We start from the raw sequence: 23,883 nt of genomic DNA on the forward strand, positions 1-23,883 counted from the left end.
GTGAAGTGACAAGTCAATAAATAATGTTTATGCTCCCACAACTGTGCTTCCATGCCTGGCCACTTTTGCAAGTGCTGGGAACCAAAGTTCACTTCACCTGCCCAAATGCCCATGTCAAGCCAGGCACAGGTCACTGCAGTACCTGTGTGCTCTGCAGCTTCATCTTCAACTCAGAGTTGTGACACCAGGTTTGAAACAGGGGTCTTTTGGAGTTCTGCATGCTGGGAACTTAGACTTTCTGTGCTGACAGACACTGACCCCCAGGAGAGCACTGCATTTGACCTGAGGCCATGCAGAAGGCTTCCAAAAAAAGATTGATAGCACTGGAATTACAGGTGTGTAGTTGGTTAGAGGTGTATAATATCACAGGGTGGAAAACTTAAGAGTTTAAGGTTTTAGAATATAGTAATATATATAGAGCTAAGATGGAGATTTTAGGGCAGGGGCTGGTCCTTCTTCTTCACCTTCCTTTTTATGGTACTGTGTAACTGGACAGAAAAGTCCGCATTGTGGAATTCAAGTGATTAGTTATTGGGTTAAAAGTGAAAATAATTTAGGTGTCATTTCTTAATTGGATAGTTTAGCCTTAAAAGACCTTGTAGGGAAAGATAGTTAGCCATTCTGTACCTTGTTAGTAGAATACTGCAGAACTCACTCCCTGTAAGACAGTAACATAAATAAGAAAAAAATAAACATTTGAGTCTGAACATGAAATATCATCTTGAGTGCTTTCAATCCTGACCTCGACAGAGAAGAAAAGAAGCCACAAACCAGCAGGGGTCAAGGCTGGGAAGAGCACAAGTTAGTCCTCATGGCCAAAAAGTCACATTACATCCTTTTCCAGGAAAGAAAAATCTTGGAGGCTGAGGACCTGCTGGAACTTGCACTGCTCAGAGTACACAGGAGACTGCATGAGGTTTTCAGCTCATATCACACTTGGGGAAAAAAAATGATCAGCTGCCACCTCACACTCCATTTTGAACATCTGCAAACAAATGCTAAATCAGCAGGGTACCTCCCTTCTGCTGCCAATGCTTTGCTTCATGCTCTCTCCTGTCTCTTTTTCCAGAAGTGATACTTCAGTGAAGAGACCCCTTGGAAACCCCCACGTTTCCTGACACCTCTGAGAGCATTTGGAAAGTGGACGTGTGATACAGGGGCCAAGTCTTCAGCTGCAAATCTGCCTCATCCTCCAGCAGCTACAAAATTAAAAATAGCTGCCACAGGCAAACCATAACTGAAGATGAGAACGTTTGTTCCTTTATTTCAGGCTGATAATGGTGTCACTGTTGACATGTTTGGGCTCTGAAAGGAGCACTAATAAGGAAATGGACAAAATTATGAAGGCGGACTAAGGAACATTCAAAAATAGAAATGGGAAAATTACCTTCCTTTTAAATTTACATTGAAATTTTGACTAGCCATGACTAAATTATATGCTTATTTAGCTCTTAAGGATGAATTTCTTGCTAACTACAAGCAGAGCAATCATTTAAAGCTGCATTCTCAGTTCTTAAAATTGATTCTCACCCTGACCAAATGGGACAGTTTTATCAGGTATCAAAATTCTACATGCTATCATTGCCTCCCCACGACTTGAGAAAAACATGGTCAATAAGGAATGGAACCTTATTACTGCAGAATTTACTCTCCAGCTTTTGGCCACTTCCTGACAAAGTCCAACATTTACAGGATACTTTAGTTTCACAGAAAAGGAGCCTTCTGCAAGAATGAGAAATTACATTTCATTACAATGTGCATATATTACCTGTGTGCGTATATTACCTATACCATGTGTATTTTTGCTTACATTATCTACAAAACCTCTAAAGTGGATTAATTTTGTGAGCCAAATGAGGAGTGGGGGGTGTGCACAAAGACTGCTGTGGAATCCACTTGCTTCATTCACAAAACCGCAGTAGTTGCTACACAATTAAATGTTGCAAGGGAGCTATTTGGAAAAGAGGTGTTATTTTCATTAGGTGAATCCCTGTACATTAGTCACATATTTGTCAGATTTCCTTTATCACTAATTAGCCATGTAGTCAAACCTTGGGTAACCCAAGGTCAGTCCTGCCTCTTGGGGCTGCAAGCCAGGTTTCTTAAAAACTCAGCATGGTAAAGAGCCATCAGCACCACTGAAATCTCCAAATAATTTCTGAGCTACAGCTTCCACCACTGTGCCACAGGGAACAGCTACCTCTGAAAAGGCCAGGTTCACTGAAAGGCTACCTGACATCCAGGAGCAGGAAAACTGCCCACTTTCAATTATCTGCATCCAGCCATGAAAGGCATCTCTGGAGGCCTTTGGATAAACATCTAAAATATGCAAAATCAGATGCTGCTAAGCAGAAAAGCATCAGGCACAGCTGAAGTTGATCTACACACTCACAGATACATTTAATGATGTAATGAGGCACTGCACAATGGCAGTGGCCACTGACAATGTGCCCTTTCAGATGGGACCCCTGCCTGGTCTTTGGGTGAAGAGCCCAGCCTAGATACAGCTGTGGATTGTGGAGGGGAAATTCTCCCACCAGGCAGTGATGGCAGCCTCAGGGCTGTGCCCTCTGTGCACAGAACAAACCCAGTGCAAGGCCTGCACTCAGACTCAAATTTAAACTGAAACCATAAATACAAACCCTAAATATAAAACTACCTTCTTTTTCTGGACATTGCTACATCCCAGGATAACCCCACAACTAGCACTTGGACTACAGCATACCATATATAACTAAACAAACAAATTTGCCACTGAATCCTTTTTTCAGTCTCTTCTGAGAGGATGTTCCTTTTAGTTTCATCATTGTACACTTAAATTGCATAGGAAGAGAAGATATATTTCTAAAACAGGTCAGAAAAAAGCAAGATTGTCATGGATACATAGTTACTGTGTACTCAGAGTTCAAAGAGAGCCTAGGTTTGAGATGAGAAGTCCTTTAGGATACCAGACTTTTGGTCTAGTCTCTGTCACTCCTTTGCTAATTCTATTTGGGTACAACAGCTCCAGAAGCAAGAAGCAATGTAAGAATGAATTCTACAAGCTTTATGGAGGATAACCAAGATTTGCATACACTGCCTACCTAAAGTCCTCACGTGAATGCTCCTCGTTCTCAGGATTACAAAATGCATACTGGCAACCCAGCTGTTTGTACACAAAATACCTGACTCTTGGAAATTACATATCCCCCTCCTCTCCCTAGAATAAAGTGGTTCTCGACAAAGTTTTTACATGTTTAGACACAAAGCCAGTATATTTCCCTCTTCTTGGTCATTCTTTATGATGCCTGTTGCAGCCTGCTGTGATAAAGACAGAAGGCACAGCAAATCTGGCAGGAGCATTCTCACAGGAGAAATGTCTTGCTTGTTGATTAGGAAGCAGAAGCACTTCCTGTGCTTTGTACAAACCTTTTGCTCCTTCTCCTTTGTTGCAGCGTTGTGGACCAACGAAGAAGGCAGAGGCTCTGCACATGCTGGAGCCTTTCACTTATTTACAGACCGCTGCTCCTTTTGTGCAATGCAGCTTGCAGTGCTCTGAGGGAACATTCACTGCCCTGAATTATTACAGACTCCATCCCCTCTCTGTTGAGCACTGACTTGCACAAGGCAGTGTTGTTCCAGTTTGATTGCCATGAAGAACAGCAGCACCAATGCATGACAGGAAAGCTGAGAGTACCCTTAAGATGACTTTGTATTTCCAAAATCACAACACGGCAAATTGCCAGTCTAAGATGGAAGAGAAAGCACAAATCCTGAGGAGCAAGAGATGCTGAGTTTTAAGATGGCATCCAGTCAATATTAATATAAAACTAAAGCAGGCTTGGGAGAACACAAATAAGGATACTGAGAAGAAGACACCAAATTCAAGGGTCAGACTAGATGAATTATAAAGGAGTGCCTGATTACCACTACCCTCACAAAAATATTAGAGATTCTAATTGCTTAACATTCAGATCAAAGGCTCAGCTGTACGTTTGCTGAAATTATTAATTGGGCCATCTTATACTCTCTGAAAAGGCATTTATCAGAATCTCAGATTGTTTCTTGTGCCCTGCAGAGAAATCTGTTCCCCCTCTATTCCAGAGTGATCCATCTTACTGCAACTCATCTGTCACCGAATGGTTTCATGCAAACAGCTGTATCAACTTCCCTGTCACTTCTCTGCCTGTCCAAAACACACAGAATAATGCACCTGAACTTTTTAACAGGGAATCACACTGACAAAACTTGGAAGATCATCAAATTCAGCTACACTCAACACTTTTCAGTGAGCAGGATGGATAAGTAGTGCTGATAGTAGAAAACAGGAAGGCTGAAGTTACTTAGTAGCTCCTTTGGAATCCCACATTAAAAATGGCCTTGAAAATCTCTCTTAATCTTGACCATCTCTCAGATTCTTTAGAAAAAAATTAAAAGCGAGTAAGACAACTAAGAAGTATTTTATCCCCTTTTTAAAATGGTTTAAAATTTGAGTAATCTCAGAACCAGACCCAGAAATCCTTAAAAATACTATTATATTCTAGATGAGCAACATAACCTTCTAAGGAAAGAGGATTTGACATTATTTTAATTTAACTATTAATATTTAAAATTATTGTAATATGGAGAGAAAATAAGCTAACTTATTGCACTGTAGTCCTGGAACATGAATGAAAAAGACACAAATAACTTTTAGATGTCATTCCTGTACATGTGTTTTCACATCTTTCAGACATATCAATCTGAATGTAAATGGTCCACAAGCCCAGGTCAATACATCATATGCATGTACAAACTTATCCAATTGCTTCCTCTAAGGGTTGAGGTATTAAATGCCTGTGTCTGCCTGGCTCTGATATGAGAATTTACAACTCTAGAATGAAGGGGCTGCAATCTGGATGGAAAGTAGGAAGGAATTGAGGAGTACTACCATGTCATCATCCAGCACCATCAGATATGAAAAGAGTAAAACTTTGATCACTGTCTTTGAATATTCCTTTTCAATCTGATACACCACAGTGAGCCTGTTTATCACCCACTGTGATGAAATTCAGCCTGCCCTAAGAACTCAAGAAGTTGGGTGCCCAAAGGACATGTATGTACAAAAAATTACTAATCTTAAAATAATTCTAAAAATCTTGGCTGAAATCACCCCAATTCCACACAAGTGTCACATGTCCCATTTACCAGGGAAGTGCACACCAGAAACATTCCAGAGCAGTAGGATGACACAGGCTCACTAACTCTGAAAGAGATCAGTATTAAGCTAATATATATATTCATAAATTGATGGCAGCTAACTAGACTAGAAGTGAGGGAAGTTCATTTCTAGGAAAACCTACTCATCACAGTTCCATGGGAACTTTTTGGATATTGTGCTTGCTAGGGACAGCCTAACAACTGAACTCCAGCTCTTCCAAGCCATGGAACAGCTTTTAAAAAACATAAATAATTTTTTTTAAATGCCAAGACAGATGGATCATTGCACCATGTGCTACAAACTTATCTTTCCCACTGTATACTAAAGTATCACATGGTTTTCCATTTCTTTCAGCACAGTTTCTCTGTACTTAGGGATAGAGAATGCACCTATTAGATCAGCCTCAAGTGGAGCAGAAAAAAAAGTAATTAGATGGAAGCAACTTCTGCTTAACATTTATTTGCTTAAATTAAGGGAATAAAACTATTTTTTTTGACTTTTGTTTCTCAAAACGCCTTTCATTGTCATATACCAAACAGAGGTGTGTTATACTATAGAAAGTATTTATTCACCAAGTTACAGTTTTGCAGTACTGCAGCATCATCAACATTTTACTGTCTTGGCCAGGGGTTTAACAACTTAAAACATGATTCAAGCCCAACTCCAAGTTTAATTCTTCTAGCCAACACAAATGCAGCTAGTTGACTATTTCACAGTGCTGTATAACACACTGGAAATCAGTCTTCACAGGACAAAAAAAACTTGTTCTGTGCCTTTATAGAGGCAATACAGTCATTCCCCTGGATAAAGCAGAGAAGGCAGACTTCAGACAAGTTTGATCTACACAGTTCTCACCTATATAATCTCTTTGTTACCTGTCCTACACTTTTGCAAGGAGGTCACAAAATTCTGACTTAGAATTTTTGCTTAGGTTTTAGAGCTGAGGAGAGAAGCACATATCCTAAGACTTTACACTGAACAGTAAAGCATGCTTGCAGACAGCCAAGGAATGAGGATTTAGAAAACCCTGTTAAGAGAGGAAATGAAAGCCTTTGAATTCATGGCCACATGAACCCAAACAAATGTGTGATGAGGGTAATCTGGAGTGCCCAAAGCAGCAGAGAGTGAGGCATGGTGACTCAAGCAGAACCTCATGGGTTTAGTTCTCCTGGATATTCAGCACTCTGAGCTGTGGAGCCTGAAGGCTCAGCACCTCCAGCAGACAAAGTCCTGTTGATTTCTGCTGCCTTTGCCTCAAATGGCCAACCAAATTCCAGCTATAAAGAAAGCATAAGCACATTTACTGCCACTATTTTGTAGGTGACTGCACATTAAGCCAAAGTATCAAAAACAGCCCTGGAGCTCTCTAATCCTTAACTGTCCCAGGCAGAGATCACCAGCTGCAGGCATAAGGGTGAAACTTGGCACATCCATTTCCAACCAAGACAATTACCAAGTTTGAGCTCCAGCCCTGGGGACTTCAATGAATGCACAAAGTCCCTGTATTAATACAAGTTTATCATTCTTAAGGCTTTTACTGCTCACACTGAATTTGCAAGTCAGCATCAGGCATAAGAAACCACAAAACCTTTGCAGAGGGAAACAATCTCAAAGTTAATGAGCATTAGCTTCACAAAGCATAAGACGACTAATAACTGGGAAATACAGAAATGCACAGTCTCTGAAGCAGGATGTTTCAAAATGAGGGACATTTTGTACTTCAGAAGACTCAGAGAGCATCCATTACAATTATGATACTTCACTGGTAGGTACCCTAATTACCCTGAGAGGAAAAAACCACCAGCCCCACTCTGGTTCGATTTCTGGCATTTAATTCACTTGCTGGGGAATCTCTGCTTAATAGGTATTTATGCTATTTTCCTTGCAAAGCACATGTTGCCATGGAGCACTGATCACAGGCAGAAGTAAATGATTCTGCCTTTTTGAACTGCACAGCCTTCACTTGAGGTGCTCTATCTTACTACCTGTCAGCTTTAACCTTTTGCTAAGTACACAGGGCAAAAGTAGAGTGAGCTGTGGTTATATTTGTTTTGATTTCAGTGAATGGTCTCATCCAAAAGCTACTCTTAAAAGTCTTCCTCATTTTTCACTGGCACTTTGCTTTGACAGAATGGAGTTTCCTTTCCCCAGAGTGAGAAGGTGGCAGATGGGAGAAGGAGGAGGATCCAAGCAGACAGAGAAGTATTGCACAAGACACATGCTGAACTTGTCAACAGAACAAGATTTCTTTACTACAGTGCTTAAAAAAAAATTAAAGTGCCAGCTTCTTCACTGAAAAAATCTACAAAGCTACACAATAGCATTCAGGTTTTTTTATTTAAGGGTACCCAGAATTTACCTAGAATGAATCTTGCCTTGCACTTAACTTGATCAACAGCATAGTAGCAAGACTAAAGGAATCTGAGTGACAGCAAACCATCATACTACTCCTGCTATAAATGGCAGGCAACACAAGGTTTGGATGTAAGCAGAAGACATTTGGATTCCTGCCTTTTTTCATTGGTAGGTGGCAAGATGAGTCTTGGTCCAGAAAAAAAACCTTAAAAATAGGGTGTGTTATCTCAGAACAGTAAGGATACTAATTCCTGATACCTTTAACATTTTTTCTCTTTTGGGCGTACAGAAAAAAGCTCATGTGAGCTTTAAGGTTATGGCTGACCAGATGCACCAAAAAAAGCAGCACAGCTTAACCTGATCCTGTCTGCAGTCTGCAATCTGGCACAGGGAGACTCACAGCTGGCTGCTTCCTGCCTGGCATTTCTCTACAGGAGAGGAACAGAACTGCTACTGGTACTAAAGGAAGACTCCAGCTAAAATAAACACACCTAAAAGCTGCCTCCAGTATGAAACCTTTCAACAGTCACCAAGAAGTCCCACAATTAAGGAGACTAAAGTCACGTTCAGTGATCACAAATCAGATGGCGAGTCTAACAACCCATTGTAGAGCACAGACAATGGCGACAATCGTCCCCTCCTCTGTACAGAAGTAACACAAATAAAGTAAATACTTTCCCTGCCTAAGCAAACATCTGCTTCTCAAAAGGGCCAGAATCATCCATGCACTGGGTCTGCATCATAGAGAACCAGTGAGTGCTTCACATTTGTCACACATCACACATTATCCTGCATGCTCAATGTGAAGCACAAATTAACATGATGAACTCATATAAAACTGGTATTTCTGAAATAATCCCTTTTGGAGGCCTCAGTAATAGAGCTTCCCTTGAAGTAAAGGTCTCAGATTTGATCTACTATCAGCAGGGAACAGTAACAAATTATTAATTATTCCTATCAAAAGTAGAACACAATTTATTTTACAGGAGTTGCAAGCAAGCATTTATTAAATCAATATCACAAAAAAATACACACCTTGAAAAATGTAACAGCTACCAAGATTCTGTTAATACAACAAAATCCAGCAGGCCACACTGGAAAAAAGTTCTTACCCCTTGAGCATACATACATCTTTCACCACTACCACACCACACACCAAGTGTCCCCTGTGCTCATTTAGAAGTACAACATGTTGCAGACCTTCAAGAGATACACCTTTCATCTCATTCAATTTTAAAAGACCGTGAAATGTTCATATCTCAAAAAAAAAAAAAAAAAAAAAAGCCACGCAGTTCAGGAGGAAAAAATAGGAAGTTTGAAAGCCAAAGCAAACTATCTTTCAAGGCAAGTGAGCTTCCTACTCAGAATTATATGATTAGTGTTGCTTGTCATCCTGCCCATTTTCTGAGATGTCTCAACTCAGCAAGATAGCAGCTGGTGTCACTGAAAACCAAAGGCATAGGGAAGCCAACCTCCAGTTTAATATCAGACATTCAGCAAAGCAGCTGCTTGCTTGTTCAATCTCTTGGCAACTCAGATTTGTCACCAAGGTCATGGCAGACTAGTTATTTTTTTAATTAATATTAAAATGCCTAAGGGAGGGGAAGGGAAGATGATTAATGACGTATCCTGATAAAATAATTTTCCCATGTTTGACTGAATTGCTGTTCTAAGCATCATCCACAAGGAAAACAAAAAGAAAACTCATCAAGCTCCAAATGCTTTCTACTCAAAAGTCTTAACTGACAGAAATTCTTTCCTACTGAGAAAAATGGCAAGTGAAACCTTCCAGCCATGTACATCCTTCACACATCAGAAAAGCACCATGTCTGGCATTACAGAACGTGTCATGGGTAGCGGCACTCTGAGGAATTCTCTTTTACAAGGTGAATAACAGGAGATCTGTGAACAGCTTATAGGGTTTTGAGTCACCAGCGCTGCAGGTCACATAATATCCAAACTGAGAGTGTGCTACATCTTTGCAGAATTCCCCAGAGGAACAGGGGGCTGGAAAGGCCAAAGGGGGGCCATAAAGGACATGGAGATCATTCTCACAGCGGGGACAAGCACTAGAAATTTCACTGTGGTACAGCATCCCCTGAGCTGTCTGATGGTATTCCAAAAAAAGATGCACAAAAGAGCAAATATGGTGGCCAGGCTCCCTGGGTGTAACCTCCCACTCACTCAACCCACATAAAAAACAAATAAAAGTGAATATGACCCGTGAATAAGAGCAGAGCTAAAACTGGATTTCATGTTCCTTATGGGCTCATTTGGAAGCTGCACCTATCCCACCTTGGGCTGCTGCTCCCCACCATAATCACTTCCCAGTAATCCATTCATTTGTTCCAATACAAGCCTACAGAGCAGGGATAGTATAAGATGCTAAATCTGAATAAAGGAAGATAAAGCCTATAGCATGAATTCCTGGCATCAGGTGAAAGTCCTCCTAGACAACATTTAATTCAGCAAATCAGGGCTAGAGTAAATACAAAGTTTATACCGGGATCAATACGTCCTATATTATCTTCTCAAAGTAATTATTCCATTAGATTTGTAGAGGGGAGGAGGATGTAGGCCAGACCTAAGCAAGGGAAAATGTCACTATCTCATCTGAAAAATCCACCAGGAAGGCCTCAGCATGCTGGTTTTTAAAATCATTACAGTTCATGTACGTTACTACTGCTGCTGGTGGTGGCTGGATTTCTTTGGTTTTGAGAACACTGACAGATGTGCTTCTATCCTAGCAAGTTCAGAGCTATCAAATACTCAGGTACAAGAGACATCTTGCAGCTCAAAGATTGATGGGCACCTAGACCTGTGGTGGTGGCAGTAGTCTCTCACTTCATTCAGCTTCATGCTAACCACAGTTACGTTTGAAGCCTCACCATAAACAAATATAACATGCTTGACATGAATCCTGTGTGATTTACTTGTTCACCAGGAATATATCAACCCTTCTCACTTCTCCATGAGGAATGTTAAATATTGTATGCTCAACACCTCTTAAAATCCTGTTCATATAGCTTTCAGTCCTTCACACTTTCTCACTGTTCAAATAGGCCCAACAATCTAAAAATAAAATTATGTGAAGACATTTCTCAGAAATAATAAAAGTTCCAGTTTAGGCTAGTTGTTCCTTAGAGACTCTGAAAAAAAGCACAGGAAAAAGCACAATAGTGAAATGAGTCTCAAAAGCATTTTTAATTTTAATTACTTTGTTACCTACCTTCTATAAAAAAGCACTTGAGTGAAAGAGGTTCAAAAAGCAAGGACAAGTAAAGGGTAATTTTTATAAATATCCCAACTTTTAATCTCCTTTAATCTCTTTTCGTTTGGCTTTTTTTCCCTAATATTTTTCTTAAATACTTATCTCTCTAAAACCAATGATTTTTAATAAAATTCTTTATTTTTACCTGGAAAGCTTGCTCTAGGCTTGCAAGCCTGAACAGCTTCTTCTTTGTTATTAGCAGTAATCTTGCCTGCCAGCTAACACCTCAAGATTTTCTCCACTGCAATTTCAACTACCTTCAAATTCCAAGTCCCAAATTCTAAAGCAGGAAAAGAGGATCTGGTCTTATGGAAAGGTACAGAAACAATTCCCCACCCCACCTTGGTTTACAAAAGCTTCAGGAAGTCTGCTTTGATGTGTGCATTTAGCCCTGTGCAGTTACAGCCAAACAGAGCAGTGTTGCCCCAGAACTGTCCCTGTTTCACCACCAGCCTGGCAATATTTCCCATATATCCTTACAACAGCATCTCTCAGACCCATGTCACTGTCAGCATCCCTGACTTCAGCTGTTGCTCTTGAAAGATTTTTCTGACCTTCACAAATGAAAGAGAACAGTAGAACCAGATGACCAAAAAAACATCCTGCAAAATCCAAAAACTGGGCAGTAAAGATGACTTTTAAAGTGCATTTGTGGAAAAAACCCAACCCACAGTCAAGCCAATCTCTGAAAATCCCTACTTTAATCTTTTTACTATGCAGAAAGCTACCCAGAGTATTTAAGATGGTGTTAGTAAAACATACAAACGCATAAAAAATATCAAAAGGAAAAAGCTTCAGAGATTATTCACTCAGAGCATGTAACAAAGCTGGCCACAAATATCTACCCGTGTGCTGAGAGAAAAATTTCTTAGTGCTTCATAAAGGATCTGGCTAGTGACTACACACTGACACAGGGGTGTCAACCCAAGGTTCCGTAGCAAGATATTCCCTCCTCGAGAGCCACAAATCTCACAGCAGGGTCAGGGCACTCCTCATGCCAGATTTCTAAATATAAACCACCCTGCCCTCCTGCCAGCCAGCCATTTAGCTGCAAAATTTCTACTCAGTGATACACTTAGAAGGTAAAGTGTTAGGCTGCTGCATGGACAGAACCCAGAATTACCAGCACAGCTCACTGCAGAGCTGCTCAGCAGAAGGGCACCAAAGCCTGAATTTGCTGCCCCTTCCAAGTGCTTTGAGCTGTTTTGCTGGGCTTGTTCTTTTACTTGGGTGAACACCTCTCCCACATGCTCCAGATGACTCCCTGCAGGCAGACATTTGTCATTCCTTTTATTTCATTTTATAGCCACCAAACACTTAATCTCTTTGGTGACCAAGGGCTCCTAATTTTGTGACTCCTGTTTGCTTCCTTGAAAATTCAGATAAATATGCCTTAGATATATTGAATGTGTTTTTCTTCTACTTCAAAGCAATTGCAGGCTTAGAGCCTGCAAGTAAATATGATAAAATCTGATTTGTTCTCTAAATTCTCAGTATCCATCCAGTGAACCCTCTGACAAAGGACTGCATGCACCTGTACTGCAGCTCCCTCTCTCAAGAGTGCTCTCATCCTCTGTGATTTTCCAAAACCAGGTGGAAAGACTTTTCCTTTCCACAAATACCTATAAGGAAGATACCTATAAGGAAGGGCTCCCTACTCACTCAGCTTCAAACAAAAATTTTTGTTTGGTAGCATTGGCTGGTTGTTTGCTGTCTTCCCATGACAATTATCTCCTTTGGCTGCCACTCCCAGTTCCAGCTGGATGGGTTTAGCTGTCACCAGAGGTTCACATTGCTCACTTGCCTCTCCCCCACCTTCAGGAGGGCTCTTGACACAGCAGATTTATCCCTGTGGATGTGATACACTGTCTCAGGAAACAGACTGACAGCACACATGAGCTCAACTCTAGACAAACTCCAAGCTGACCCCACGGTGATATCTAAAATTCAGGGGGAAATTTTACAAGAACCATGAGCTTTTTGTACAGCAAAAAAATTACAGCTTTTATCTTCAGGGCCTGCCTAAGCAGCTCTGCATCTGGTAGCAGCAGGAAACCACATCGTAAACAATATGACAAACACTGCATTATTACCTGTTTATATGTTAAATTATATAAATTAAGATACACCACGACTAATTATATTTTAAAATTGCTTCTCTGAAGGGAAGGGAAGTAATTGCAACTATTATTAGTTGCAATGCAATACTAAAACAAAAATAAAAATCAGGTCCCTTTACTCTAGTTCTAAAATACACTAAGAGGCAGTTTTTATTCCAAAAATTTCACAAGATAAATTTACAAGCCGCACACAGAGAAAAGAAGAAGCTGAACACAGCATTCCAGAGAGTTAAGTCACCCAAAATATGCATCAATACAGTGACAAAGCCTGCAAGAGAAGGTAGCTGTAAAATCTGGACTTCAGTAACAGAAGATGCAGTTCAGTCAGATCTTATCCTAAACTCTGGAGGGTTTTTTTAGGGAGTCAATGCAATCCTATTTTCTCTTGTGTATCTAATTGGCTTTTCACAGCAAAATATCCATCCTTTCCTATAGCCAGCAGTCACTGACTCCAGACAATTCAGTTGGTTCAAAGCCATTTTTAGCCCCATCAGAAGGCTTTTCCAAACGCTCAAATTAGCATTTCCTCATTTCTCTCCTCATCACCTTACACCCACAAATTCATGAGATAGTTGGCAACTTGGCTTTCCATTAGCCCTTGGAAAAGAAACACTAAGAGATGAGAGGATCAGATTTTTTAAGTATAACCTGCTAAAAATAACAAATAATCAGACTTCCAAAATTTGAAATTTGATTTCAGCTTCCATCTTACCAGAAGAACAATTAGTTTGCCTGGAGCACCAACAGGATATGGAAAAGAAACACAAAGTGAGAAGATATTTCAACAACTCGCTGTATCTAACCATGACAGGAAAGCTGTGATGTCAAATCTATATCCAGCTATGTCCAAAGCACTCAGACAGGTGATCAGGTAACGATAGGTATGAGGCTGCTTTTTCTCAATTAATATAACCAAAGGAGCTTATATTTTGAAGAGTAATTTTAACAGTCAAAGCCACATTAAGAGCTAGATGACATACGAAATGGCTGTGCCAGAGAATAAATTTAGAAGGTCGACATATAACCCGCATGAAAATGACAACAGTGATGGTTACTCGAAGTCCTGCCAGGTGCCCTTTAATAAGCAGAGAATGTGATTAGTGCTGCAATGCAAAGAGACAGCGTGCTGCAACATGACTCCATGCTGGTCTGCCAGGAAACCTTTACAATACAGTCCCTGGCTGCACTGGGATTTTTCATGCATAATAAATAAAGCAACAGACTAGCAGACTCAGGCTCCTTGCTGAACACCAGTGCCCTCCTCTGTGTACGCTGAAGATTCCTCCAAACACCACAGCCACAGAGAGAATTTATGATTTTTCTCCTCGTGACAGACTGCTGAGTCCCCCGGGACCCAAAGTCAGACACGCGACTCTGTCTGCAAACACCTCAACAACACTGTCAGCACAAGGCAGGCATCCGTCCCTCAGCCTGCACGGCCTCCTCTGCCCACTGGTGCTCACCCTGCCTGAGAAACAGATCTTTCATCATCTCTTACAGCCCTTCCCCGACTGATGCTTTATACAATAATTCAGTTGGAATCCTGGAACCGAATCATGGAACTCCACTAAAAGTACAGAACCCTGCTAATTAAGAGGTAGTGGTTTGCACGAAGGAACCCTTCAGCTTCCCTATCAAAAAACATAGAACTAAAGTGTTTGGGATGGCATTATCACCACCACCATTTCAGGATGTGTATCATCACCTAGCTAAGCTTTGATTGCTTTGACCACGTTTGTTTTCTAGCTCACAATTGCTATGTTCTTCCAGGATAAGAATATAAAATGAAAATCTCAACAGAGCATGGAGTAACAGCTCCTTTACCGCCCCTCTAACACTATTGCATAGTTTAATTAAAACCATTTGAGGCATGAGCTACCATTTGAGTGGAAGGATGCTTTATCCTAATTTCCTCTACAAAGACTCTTCTTTCATTAAATTTAGTATTGGTTTTTACTCTCCAACTGCAGCTTCAGAAGGATGTGAATGCCCATGTTGTGATAGTTACAGCTGTGACTGCACATGAACCACGGAAGACAAAATCCTGAAGCTTGTTCTAATTCACACAAAACAAAAAAAGGCAATGGGAGATAAAATTAACCCTCTTCTGGAAGGGGTTGTGATTTAGCAGAAAGTTGAGAAGTGATTTTAAAAATGTAATGCTGTTGCACTGAACACTGAAACTCAGTATGACCAGCCAGGGCTTTGTCTCCTCACATGTCACCTGTATTTCCATCTGCAAAACACACCTATGTTTGGGTGGCCAGCTTGGGCCTTTGGGGCTCATTTTTATTGCTTTAACATTAATTACATGGTGCCCTCTACATTACCATTAATCATGAGGGGAAAGCAGTTCTAAATAAGTAACCTGAACAGGGAAAAAGCCAAAGGAGACAGAAACAATTATCAAATGAGTAACAATGATATGAATCACAAAGCCCCAGTTCTCCTTGTGAACACCACTGCACCACCTGCACTGACAATGCCTCTGTGGTGTGGGTCACCACACAGCAGTGTCCAAGTCAGGATCTGGGGACTCTCTCACTGAAGGATGTTTTAAATTCTCCATGCAAGAAAATGAGCACAAGTCAGAATTCACTGTGCTGACTATGAAAGTGCAAAAAGCTTTTTCTTGCACTATCTGAAGTAGCCACATGTCCCAACACTTATCCCCTTCAAAACACCACACCAGAAAATGCTAACTTGAAAGATCCACCTCTTTCTCTTCCAAACAAACAAATTTCACTTTGAAGGCTCCTTTAAAGTTGGACTTCAACAGGAACTAATTAGCTTTTAAAACAAGCACTTCTCCCTACATCTCCTCCAGTATCTTTTGTTTAAAATATTTTCATTAGTTTATACAGGTTGAGAAAATGACTAAAAGCAAGACCAAAAAGTGATATAATGCATTATCAAGGCTTTGGGGAGACAGGCTCCAGAAGTGTCACATTCTTGTAATGATTTCGGGGGGGGGGGGGGGGGGGTTTAACCACCCCGGGGGGGGGGGGGGGGGGGGGGGGTGTTAACTACCTCCAGGAGGCTTGAATAAAATTCCATGGTTTAATTTTTACTAAAATAAGACATTTGCATTTGGATGTTCTTCACAGCATTCTGTCCTGTGCTCTGTGATTGCAGCACAGTCAAGGCATTGCTGCATTTAACAGCATCTCTACTTCTGTACAGTTAATATTGATTGATTATTTAAGTTGCAGCACTGCATGAGCTACATATGTTCTCTTAAAAAATACCTATTCTTTTTTTCCAAAAATGAGCTTTCAAGTCTTACTGGGGAGGTAGTAGGAGCCTTCTCCATAAATACTGTTTTTAAACACAGGCTTTTTAGGGTAAGAATCAAACCTCCTTACCTTTTCAGTGCTGAAAACACTACAGACTCCCAAACCTGGAAAAATCCCAGCTTTGTCACAGTGATTTAGTTCCATTACGTATTTCAGTCATTCAAAGACATCGTCTCACTATCACAAAGTTCAGCACTAACATTGCAGCTATCACATTCAGGTAGAAAAGGCACCTTTGTGGTGCTCAGTAAGTACTCAGTTTTCAGTGTAGCAAGGTGTTTTTCAGATATGTTATACAAGATTTATTAAATAACTACCCATTTCTTTTAGTACAAAAATAGGCTGGCTCCTATGATGATTAATCCTTGATTGAGGTGAAAAGTGCAAGGTCTTTTCTTAACAGCCAAGGACTTTTGTTCTCAAGTGGAAAGTCATACAAACATAAAAAAATATTACAACACTTACAAATTTTAGAGCTAATTTCACAGTACAACCCTAAATGAAGATAAAAATGTGTTTTCAGCAAGGGGTGAAGACGTTTACACTTTTTCAAGTACTAATAGCAACTTTTAACTCATTAAGTTTAGAAAAGCAGGTACATTTCAAGACAACCTACATCTCATTCTCCTTTATATCAGACATTTCCTCATGATCAAGTGAAAACTAGAATACAACCAATATAGCCACAAAAAAAAAAAAAAAACAACAAAGTGCCATCACTGTGAAGAGAACAGAAATTCTGCACTGACTTCAGTAGAAGAAAACAAGAAAAGATAATTCAGATAACTGAACCATACAAATGGATGCAGGCTACATAAAGTCACAGGAAAAAACCCAACTGCTTGCTGGCCTTACAAATCAAACAGCTTGTATCACCAGCAAGATGATTGGAACACTGCTTCAGCATTTGTGAAATGAATCATAAATCCAGCTTCTCCATCCTAAATATGTTTCTATTTAAAAGATGATGCAACAAACAAAGCACAAGCACATTTGTATACACAATCAGAAACACTAACTGGAATATTATACTGTTAAAGGTTTTTCAGTTTACCTGTCATATTGAACTTGAATTATTTCAGTTTAAAAGTCAATCACTCAAGCACTTACTAATTAACAAAGACATGGCTGATATAGTTGTTATAAATGAACGCTGCTCGAATGATAAGTTATTAGAAAATTGTACAATTAAGTAGACATTCATGGAATTCTATGTGATTTAAGGACTACAACAGCTGACAGCTTTGAACCAAGAGTGGCCAGTGATCAGAGAAATCCTACCACAGAATGTTCTAAAAAGTCAACCTTTTAAAAACATATGTAAAATTCAATTCAGGGAAAATTGTATCATAGTTCTTTAGTTCAAATAATTTGCAACATCACATTTCTGTTGTCCTTAAAATAAAATTGACTGGCTTCCAGCACTGATAATTCCTCCATTGAATTCAATGAGCATAGCACACAGCTTAGATAGGCATATGGTGTTCTTTACATATGCAAAGTTCTTCATTTATTGTAACTTTCTTCTAGAATTTCTTTCCCCAACCCATTTTTTCCAGAGATTTCTGCCTAGAAGGCAGAAAGCTTAAAAGGACATAAGCAGAGAGAAGGTTGTTCAAACTCAGTGCTTTGCTTTCATGCACACTGGAGAAATGTGCCAGCAGCACATTTTTACTTCATCAATTCAGCAAGAAACAAGATTGCTCTTCAGTCGACATTCAGAAGCACCAGCCTGACAATTAATACAAGCATGTGACACTGAACAAGTAGGGAGAAGGCAAAAGGAAAAATCTCTTCTTAAATCCAGCCATAAACTTAATAGGACTTAATGAGTTCACTACAAGGTTTAACTGGAGAAGGATAATTAGGAAATATACTACAGCAGATATGGAAATAAAGAAAATGCCACCTTTGTGGCCACTTAACAAAAACTGAAAAAATAGTGCATGGAAAGCAGATTGAATACCAAATAGCTGCTTTTCTCTACCTCTGTCAAACCACACTTTAGAAAATTAAGAAAATTCTTTGCAATATTTTTAACACATCAGTCACAGCAATCAAAAACATCTACCTAGATGGAGTTGTGCTTCATTTCCAGCTCTCATTAGCATAGAATTCTCTTCATCTGTCTTGCCCTGTCTATTAACGGGGATAATTATGCTGACCTCCTTTATAAAGAGCTCGAAAATCTACAGTTAAAAATGTTCCTAAACAAGTAATTATATATAATAGCAATCATGTATCAAACTTCAGTTATCAACTCATCACATGAAAGCAAGAATCCGATTGTTCCTGGAATTAGTACACAAAATCCAATTTCTCCACCGACATTAGCTTCCTAGTACTTCCATCATTATTACTACAGCTGCATTATGCTAAAATGCACTAAAGAACCTGTCTACCACTGACTGACATTTTGAAGATTTTCCAAGCTTTGAACAACAAAAGACCCAGGACTCTTTTCAGCAATAATTTCCATGTTAATAATTTCCATCTTGTTAAACAAAGATACTTCTGACCAGTGTCAAGCTTAGATGCTATTCTGAATCTGCAGCCTCGATTGTTGCAGTGGCTCCAAGCTAAAACAGGCTGTAACACTTTGTAAATGTACTTTCCTGTTACATCCATCAACCCCTCCCTCCTTACAGGGGCTGGTCTACAAGGCCACAATTTCATCACCACCACTTACTGTCACCAGTTTCTCTTCTTCTTTCCTCTACACCTATATGTTACTTTCCTCCTTTCAGCTGCACACAATGCCCAAAATCATTCAGAATGTTTGATGTGCACATTTTTCTTTCATCTTGTGCTACTAAAAATGAAAAAAAAGTGAGAGGATTTGTTATAAAATTAAGCTACTTACCAACTATTGCCAGATTATGCTCTGAGCCACACGCGATCTGAAAAAGAAAGATGAATGACTAAATCAGAACCTGCCCACCAGTAGGAAGATAGTCACAATTATGACAGGAAATTAAAAATTAACCTGAAACAAACAACTACATTTTGTAGGATGAAAAATCAAGGTTGGAGTGTTCTCACTCTTAAATGGAATTTCATTTGTAGCCTCACTTAGGGGCTTAGTGGCAGGAGTGCACATTTGTTTGTTCAATAAAGAGGTATTTTTGTTTCAAAATCCAGACATTTCAACCCGTTCAAGCAAGACTGGTCATGATTCTGCAAAAACATCACACCTTTGACAACACCCACTGGACCCAACAAGAGGCACAGAGCAAACACAGATTAATCCATACAGAGGCAGCTGGGAATCAAAAGGGTGATGAAGATCTCCATTTATCTTACCTATATTGTTTTTCCAGCTGACCCCTGAGGAACTGCACAAAGTATACAGGTTCATTGTGATAAACCTGATGTGATATGATCCCTATGGTTATTTGCCTAGAATGGAGAAAAACTACCCTGAAACTCAACCCTTCTGTTAGCTCATTAATGATGGAAATCAGTTACAAATTTCTTTTCAAAGCAAACTTACAGCTCACATGTATTTCATCCTTCTTTGTAGCTGCTGTGAATGTGTCTGATGTTTAAGTTGCCCACCAATGATGGCAACACAGGCACTCAGAGCAGTCCCCTGTCCTTACTGAAAGGGCTTGTCTTTCCCACAGAATTTCTTTTGCAAGGTCACTGCTGGCATAATTATCTGATGTAAGAGACTTCACACAAGGTTACTCTGCTGAGTGTCCTCAAGTTTTTAATTTAAATAAAAGCAATCCCCTCAAAATCCTGCATTCAGTTCACTGCCTCGAAACTACTTGCCCATTATGCCTATTACTGAGCCGGAGAAAATTAATAAGCACATTCTTCCTAAAGTATATTTGCAGTGGCAAAATATAATGCAGGAGTATATGCTCAATTATAATAAAAAATAGAAGTCCATACCATCAAAAGTTTATATGGTTCTGTGCATGCATAACTTTATAGCTTTTACAGCCAGAGAAACAGCTATAATCACCTCCATGTCTGCAGAACATAAAAGCACAGAAGTTAATAAAACAGGCCTTGTGCTCAGTTCACTGTGCTTGAGTATTTGCTGGTGAAGAGACACCCAAGACTGACACACTGAGTGGCTTGAGCTCTTGTATTACAAATGAACACCACAATCTTTACTGTTCACATTTTACCAGTGTCACAACTGCTACACGAAAACATTTGGGCAAAGCCACCCCAACACAACAATGGCAAGGAAGTAGAAAAAGGCTCTTGAGAATAAAGGTGCACACACAACACGTTAAAGCATTTGGGAAAATAATTCAAGTCACAGCACATTCCAGCATGGCCTCAATTTTCAGCAAAATCAAGAGAAAGTAGCAGGAAAAACAATGTCTTTGCAAGAACACTAGCAGGACTGCATCGAGTCCTTTATTCCACAGTACTGCAGACAGGAAAAGCTCCAAGTCCCAGCCATTAAAATACATAAATCACTGCCATATCCCACATCTCTATCCTCACCACTAGACCAAGCCCTACACAGCAGCAGGGCTGCCTCCTAATGCCTGTTTACTGGCTAAAGCTCCCACCTGTGCTTCTCAGGCTTATAAGCTGATGCCATGGCAACAAGATCCACACATGGAAGCACATGCAAAGGCTTTCTAGCAAAAAAAGAAAAATTATTGTCTTCACCAAGTGCTGAAAATTGGATATACTGAAGTCACTGCTAATAGAATAAATAAATTTTATCTGAGGTGTGAATAATCTTGGCTAATTCCCTAGGAAATACACTGACACAGGCAGAGATTCAAAAGCATTGGCACAAAAGAATTGCTCAGGCTGGTGGCTGACACTGCCAGGACCTGCTCCAGAAACACTAATTTAAAAAAAAAAAGGGGGGGGGGGGGGGGAGGAAGAAACCAAAACACATAAACAAGGTGTTATTTAGATTGTAAAAAACCACCCCTGATAAAGAAGTTGGTTTTTTTTGGTTTTTTTTTGCTGCATCCAATAGCAGCAGGTACAGAGCCTGCAAAGCAGATAAAAAAAAAAAAAAAAAGGGGGGGGGGGGGGGAGGAAGAAACCAAAACACATAAACAAGGTGTTATTTAGTATTTAGAAAACCACCCCTGATAAAGAAGTTGGTTTTTTTTGGTTTTTTTTTGCTGCATCCAATAGCAGCAGGTACAGAGCCTGCAAAGCAGATAAAAGAGTGCTGATCTCAAACAGTTTTGCTCATGTAGCTGTTACTGTGGCCACCATTCAGAGGCTCCCACTAGCCAGCTATCAGGCTGTGAGGGACTCACTCAAATCGCTGTGTTATACAGACTGGCCAGTGCTGGGAGCTGCCCCAAGGCAGCCACTCATGGCCAACATGCAGCAGGTCGGGGGCTGAAGGGGTACAAGCTACTGCAAAGCACAAAATCATCTCTTTTGTGGTGGTAAAAGCTACCTCAGTGAAGTGCCAGCTTTAACTGGAACCAAGTAAAATCACAAGCTGCTGAAGGCAGTGCCCTGGATTCACCCTCGACAGCCCAGAGCAAGGACAGCACACACCATGTACCAGCAGCAGTTTGTGCTCCAAAGTAGAATTTGCTCAATTTAGAGCACAAGGTTCACCACACCTCTGCCTTATCACAGGGTGTCACCACCTGACAACACAGACTGACTTTGTAGGAACCCCCAGATTAAAAAAAAACCTTAGGGAGCTCTAAATTTAGCTTTCTGGAACACTTAGTCCATCATCCATGCTACCTGCTACAGGCTATACCATCCACCCACAGGATTCCTGCTGGCCTGCACACCTATGCCTCCGGAGCTCAGGGAGGACCACACCACAGAGGTGAAGGCTGCCACTGCTTAATGTGCATTGAAGCCTTGCAGGTATTTCACAACATCTTTCTTACAATAAAGTTCAAAATGCGTCGCCCTTTTTTCTCCACAACTCCCCACAACAGGCAACACTCAGCCAAGAGTGATTGATTTGCTGGTACAAACACAGACCAGCCAGAGAACAGCATTGCTGAACAGATGTTTTATGCTTACATTAGATGTAATAAGCTCTTCAGTCAGTGCAGGTCACTGGGAGAAGCCTGGTATTTACTGCAGCAACTATAATTTTCTGGCTACTTCTCTTCTGTCCCCACCCCCAATATGCTGCAGAGAAATTAAATTCCAACAGACATCTGTATGCTTCCAGTGGGTCAGTACATTCAGGGATGCTTATAAACACAGGATAATGCTTTCTAATTGGGTAATAATTTTACATTATGTTTTAATTGAAAAAAAATCACTAAACTTAATGACAAATCAGAGAGACTGTTACTGAGCAAAGCATTCTGTGAGTTCAAGAAACACAACTCCCTACATAGTAAACAATTCACACTAAAGTTCTCAGTTTGGAAGGAAATTGGAGAAGTTGTGAAGGATATTGTGATCTCTATATAAATGATCTCAAGGCATGTGACAAATGTCTATAAGGCAGGCAAAGAATGCTTAGGGACCATTTCACCCAGAACTTATTTACCTTATTATCTGTGCTTTTTCAACCATATCTAAATTGTTTGTTTCTTCCCTTAAATTGTGTGCTAGCAAGCTGTTTTGTACCTAGCAATGGCTGTGGTTCAGATCCATCCATCCATCCAGAATTAACACGTCTGGTGTAAGCAGCCAAGGGACCAGCATTTTATTAATCATAAATAGTATGATAAATAGCATAAGCACAGACATAAACTGCAAGGATGGTGAGGAAAGACCTTAGCACAGCAACCACAAACTCTGGGCAAAACACCAACACCTTTCTGCAGCCTACATATATGCTGATGGCCCAGTCCTAATAAAAATTAATTGACTGAATGTAAAATCAATGGGTTATGCAAAAAAGATAAAATATTTCACTTAAGAACAAAATATTTTTCTATCTTAAAAGCATTACATGAAGAAGCAAAATAATGTTTAGTACATGTTATATAAACATTCCCATATATACCTGAGTGTGTGTATAGATATAAAAAAGAAAATATATATATATATACACACACACACACATATTAGGAAAAGAAGGTTATCTACTAAACAAGTTATTTATCAGGGAAGAAAGTTCAGACAGAGCACCACTGTTTCTATCTGGGATAGAGATCTCACCTTTGCAGACAGCAAACAAACACACACAGGACAAGACTCCTGTGGATATTTAGACATGCTGTCTCCCTCGCATTTCAAAAGGTAATTAAGAGACAAAAGCACCTTTTGCCAACCATCCCCTAAGGGACTTCTGAGTACTGTAACAAAACAAGTCTGACAAAGTGTATAAAAATCCAAGTTTCAGGCTAGTACCATGACCACAAGGCTATTCTTTCTTTTCTTTCTATAACCCCAGGGCTTTGACTGAGTGCAATAGACCAGGAAAAAAATGGAATCAGAACTGCAGGCAAAGTCAACATCCCACTGCAGCAGAGGGGAAGGGACAGAACAGGAGAGGGTGCAAGGAAGAGGCACAGGGAGCTGGACTCACAAGAGGGATTGCAATATGAAAAATCACAAGCATCCAAACATCAAGGTGTTAAGCTACAGCAATAAAAATACCTCAATGCCATTTATTTTTGTTTCACCACCGTGTAAACGCACGTTAATTCCCTTCAGTGCAATTATTTCCAAAACATGAAAGGCTGTGGAGGCTTCTATCACTTCTTAGAGATGAGAGCATGATGTACA

At 40.1% G+C, this 23,883-nt stretch overlaps 1 protein-coding gene across 1 annotated transcript in view; it reads right to left on the reverse strand.

Moving 5' to 3' along the window:
* The window catches only part of SERGEF (secretion regulating guanine nucleotide exchange factor), a 140,404-nt gene that overhangs the window by 44,052 nt on the left and 72,469 nt on the right, over positions 1-23,883 (reverse strand). The window contains 1 exon segment of the mRNA XM_039706974.1: positions 19,085-19,121. Within this exon segment, the coding sequence (XP_039562908.1) occupies positions 19,085-19,121 (37 nt within the window).

Source organism: Passer montanus, unplaced genomic scaffold (genome assembly GCF_014805655.1).
Source record: "Passer montanus isolate IOZ18808 unplaced genomic scaffold, ASM1480565v1 scaffold2, whole genome shotgun sequence".
In the NCBI taxonomy this organism is placed as follows: Eukaryota; Metazoa; Chordata; class Aves; order Passeriformes; family Passeridae; genus Passer; species Passer montanus.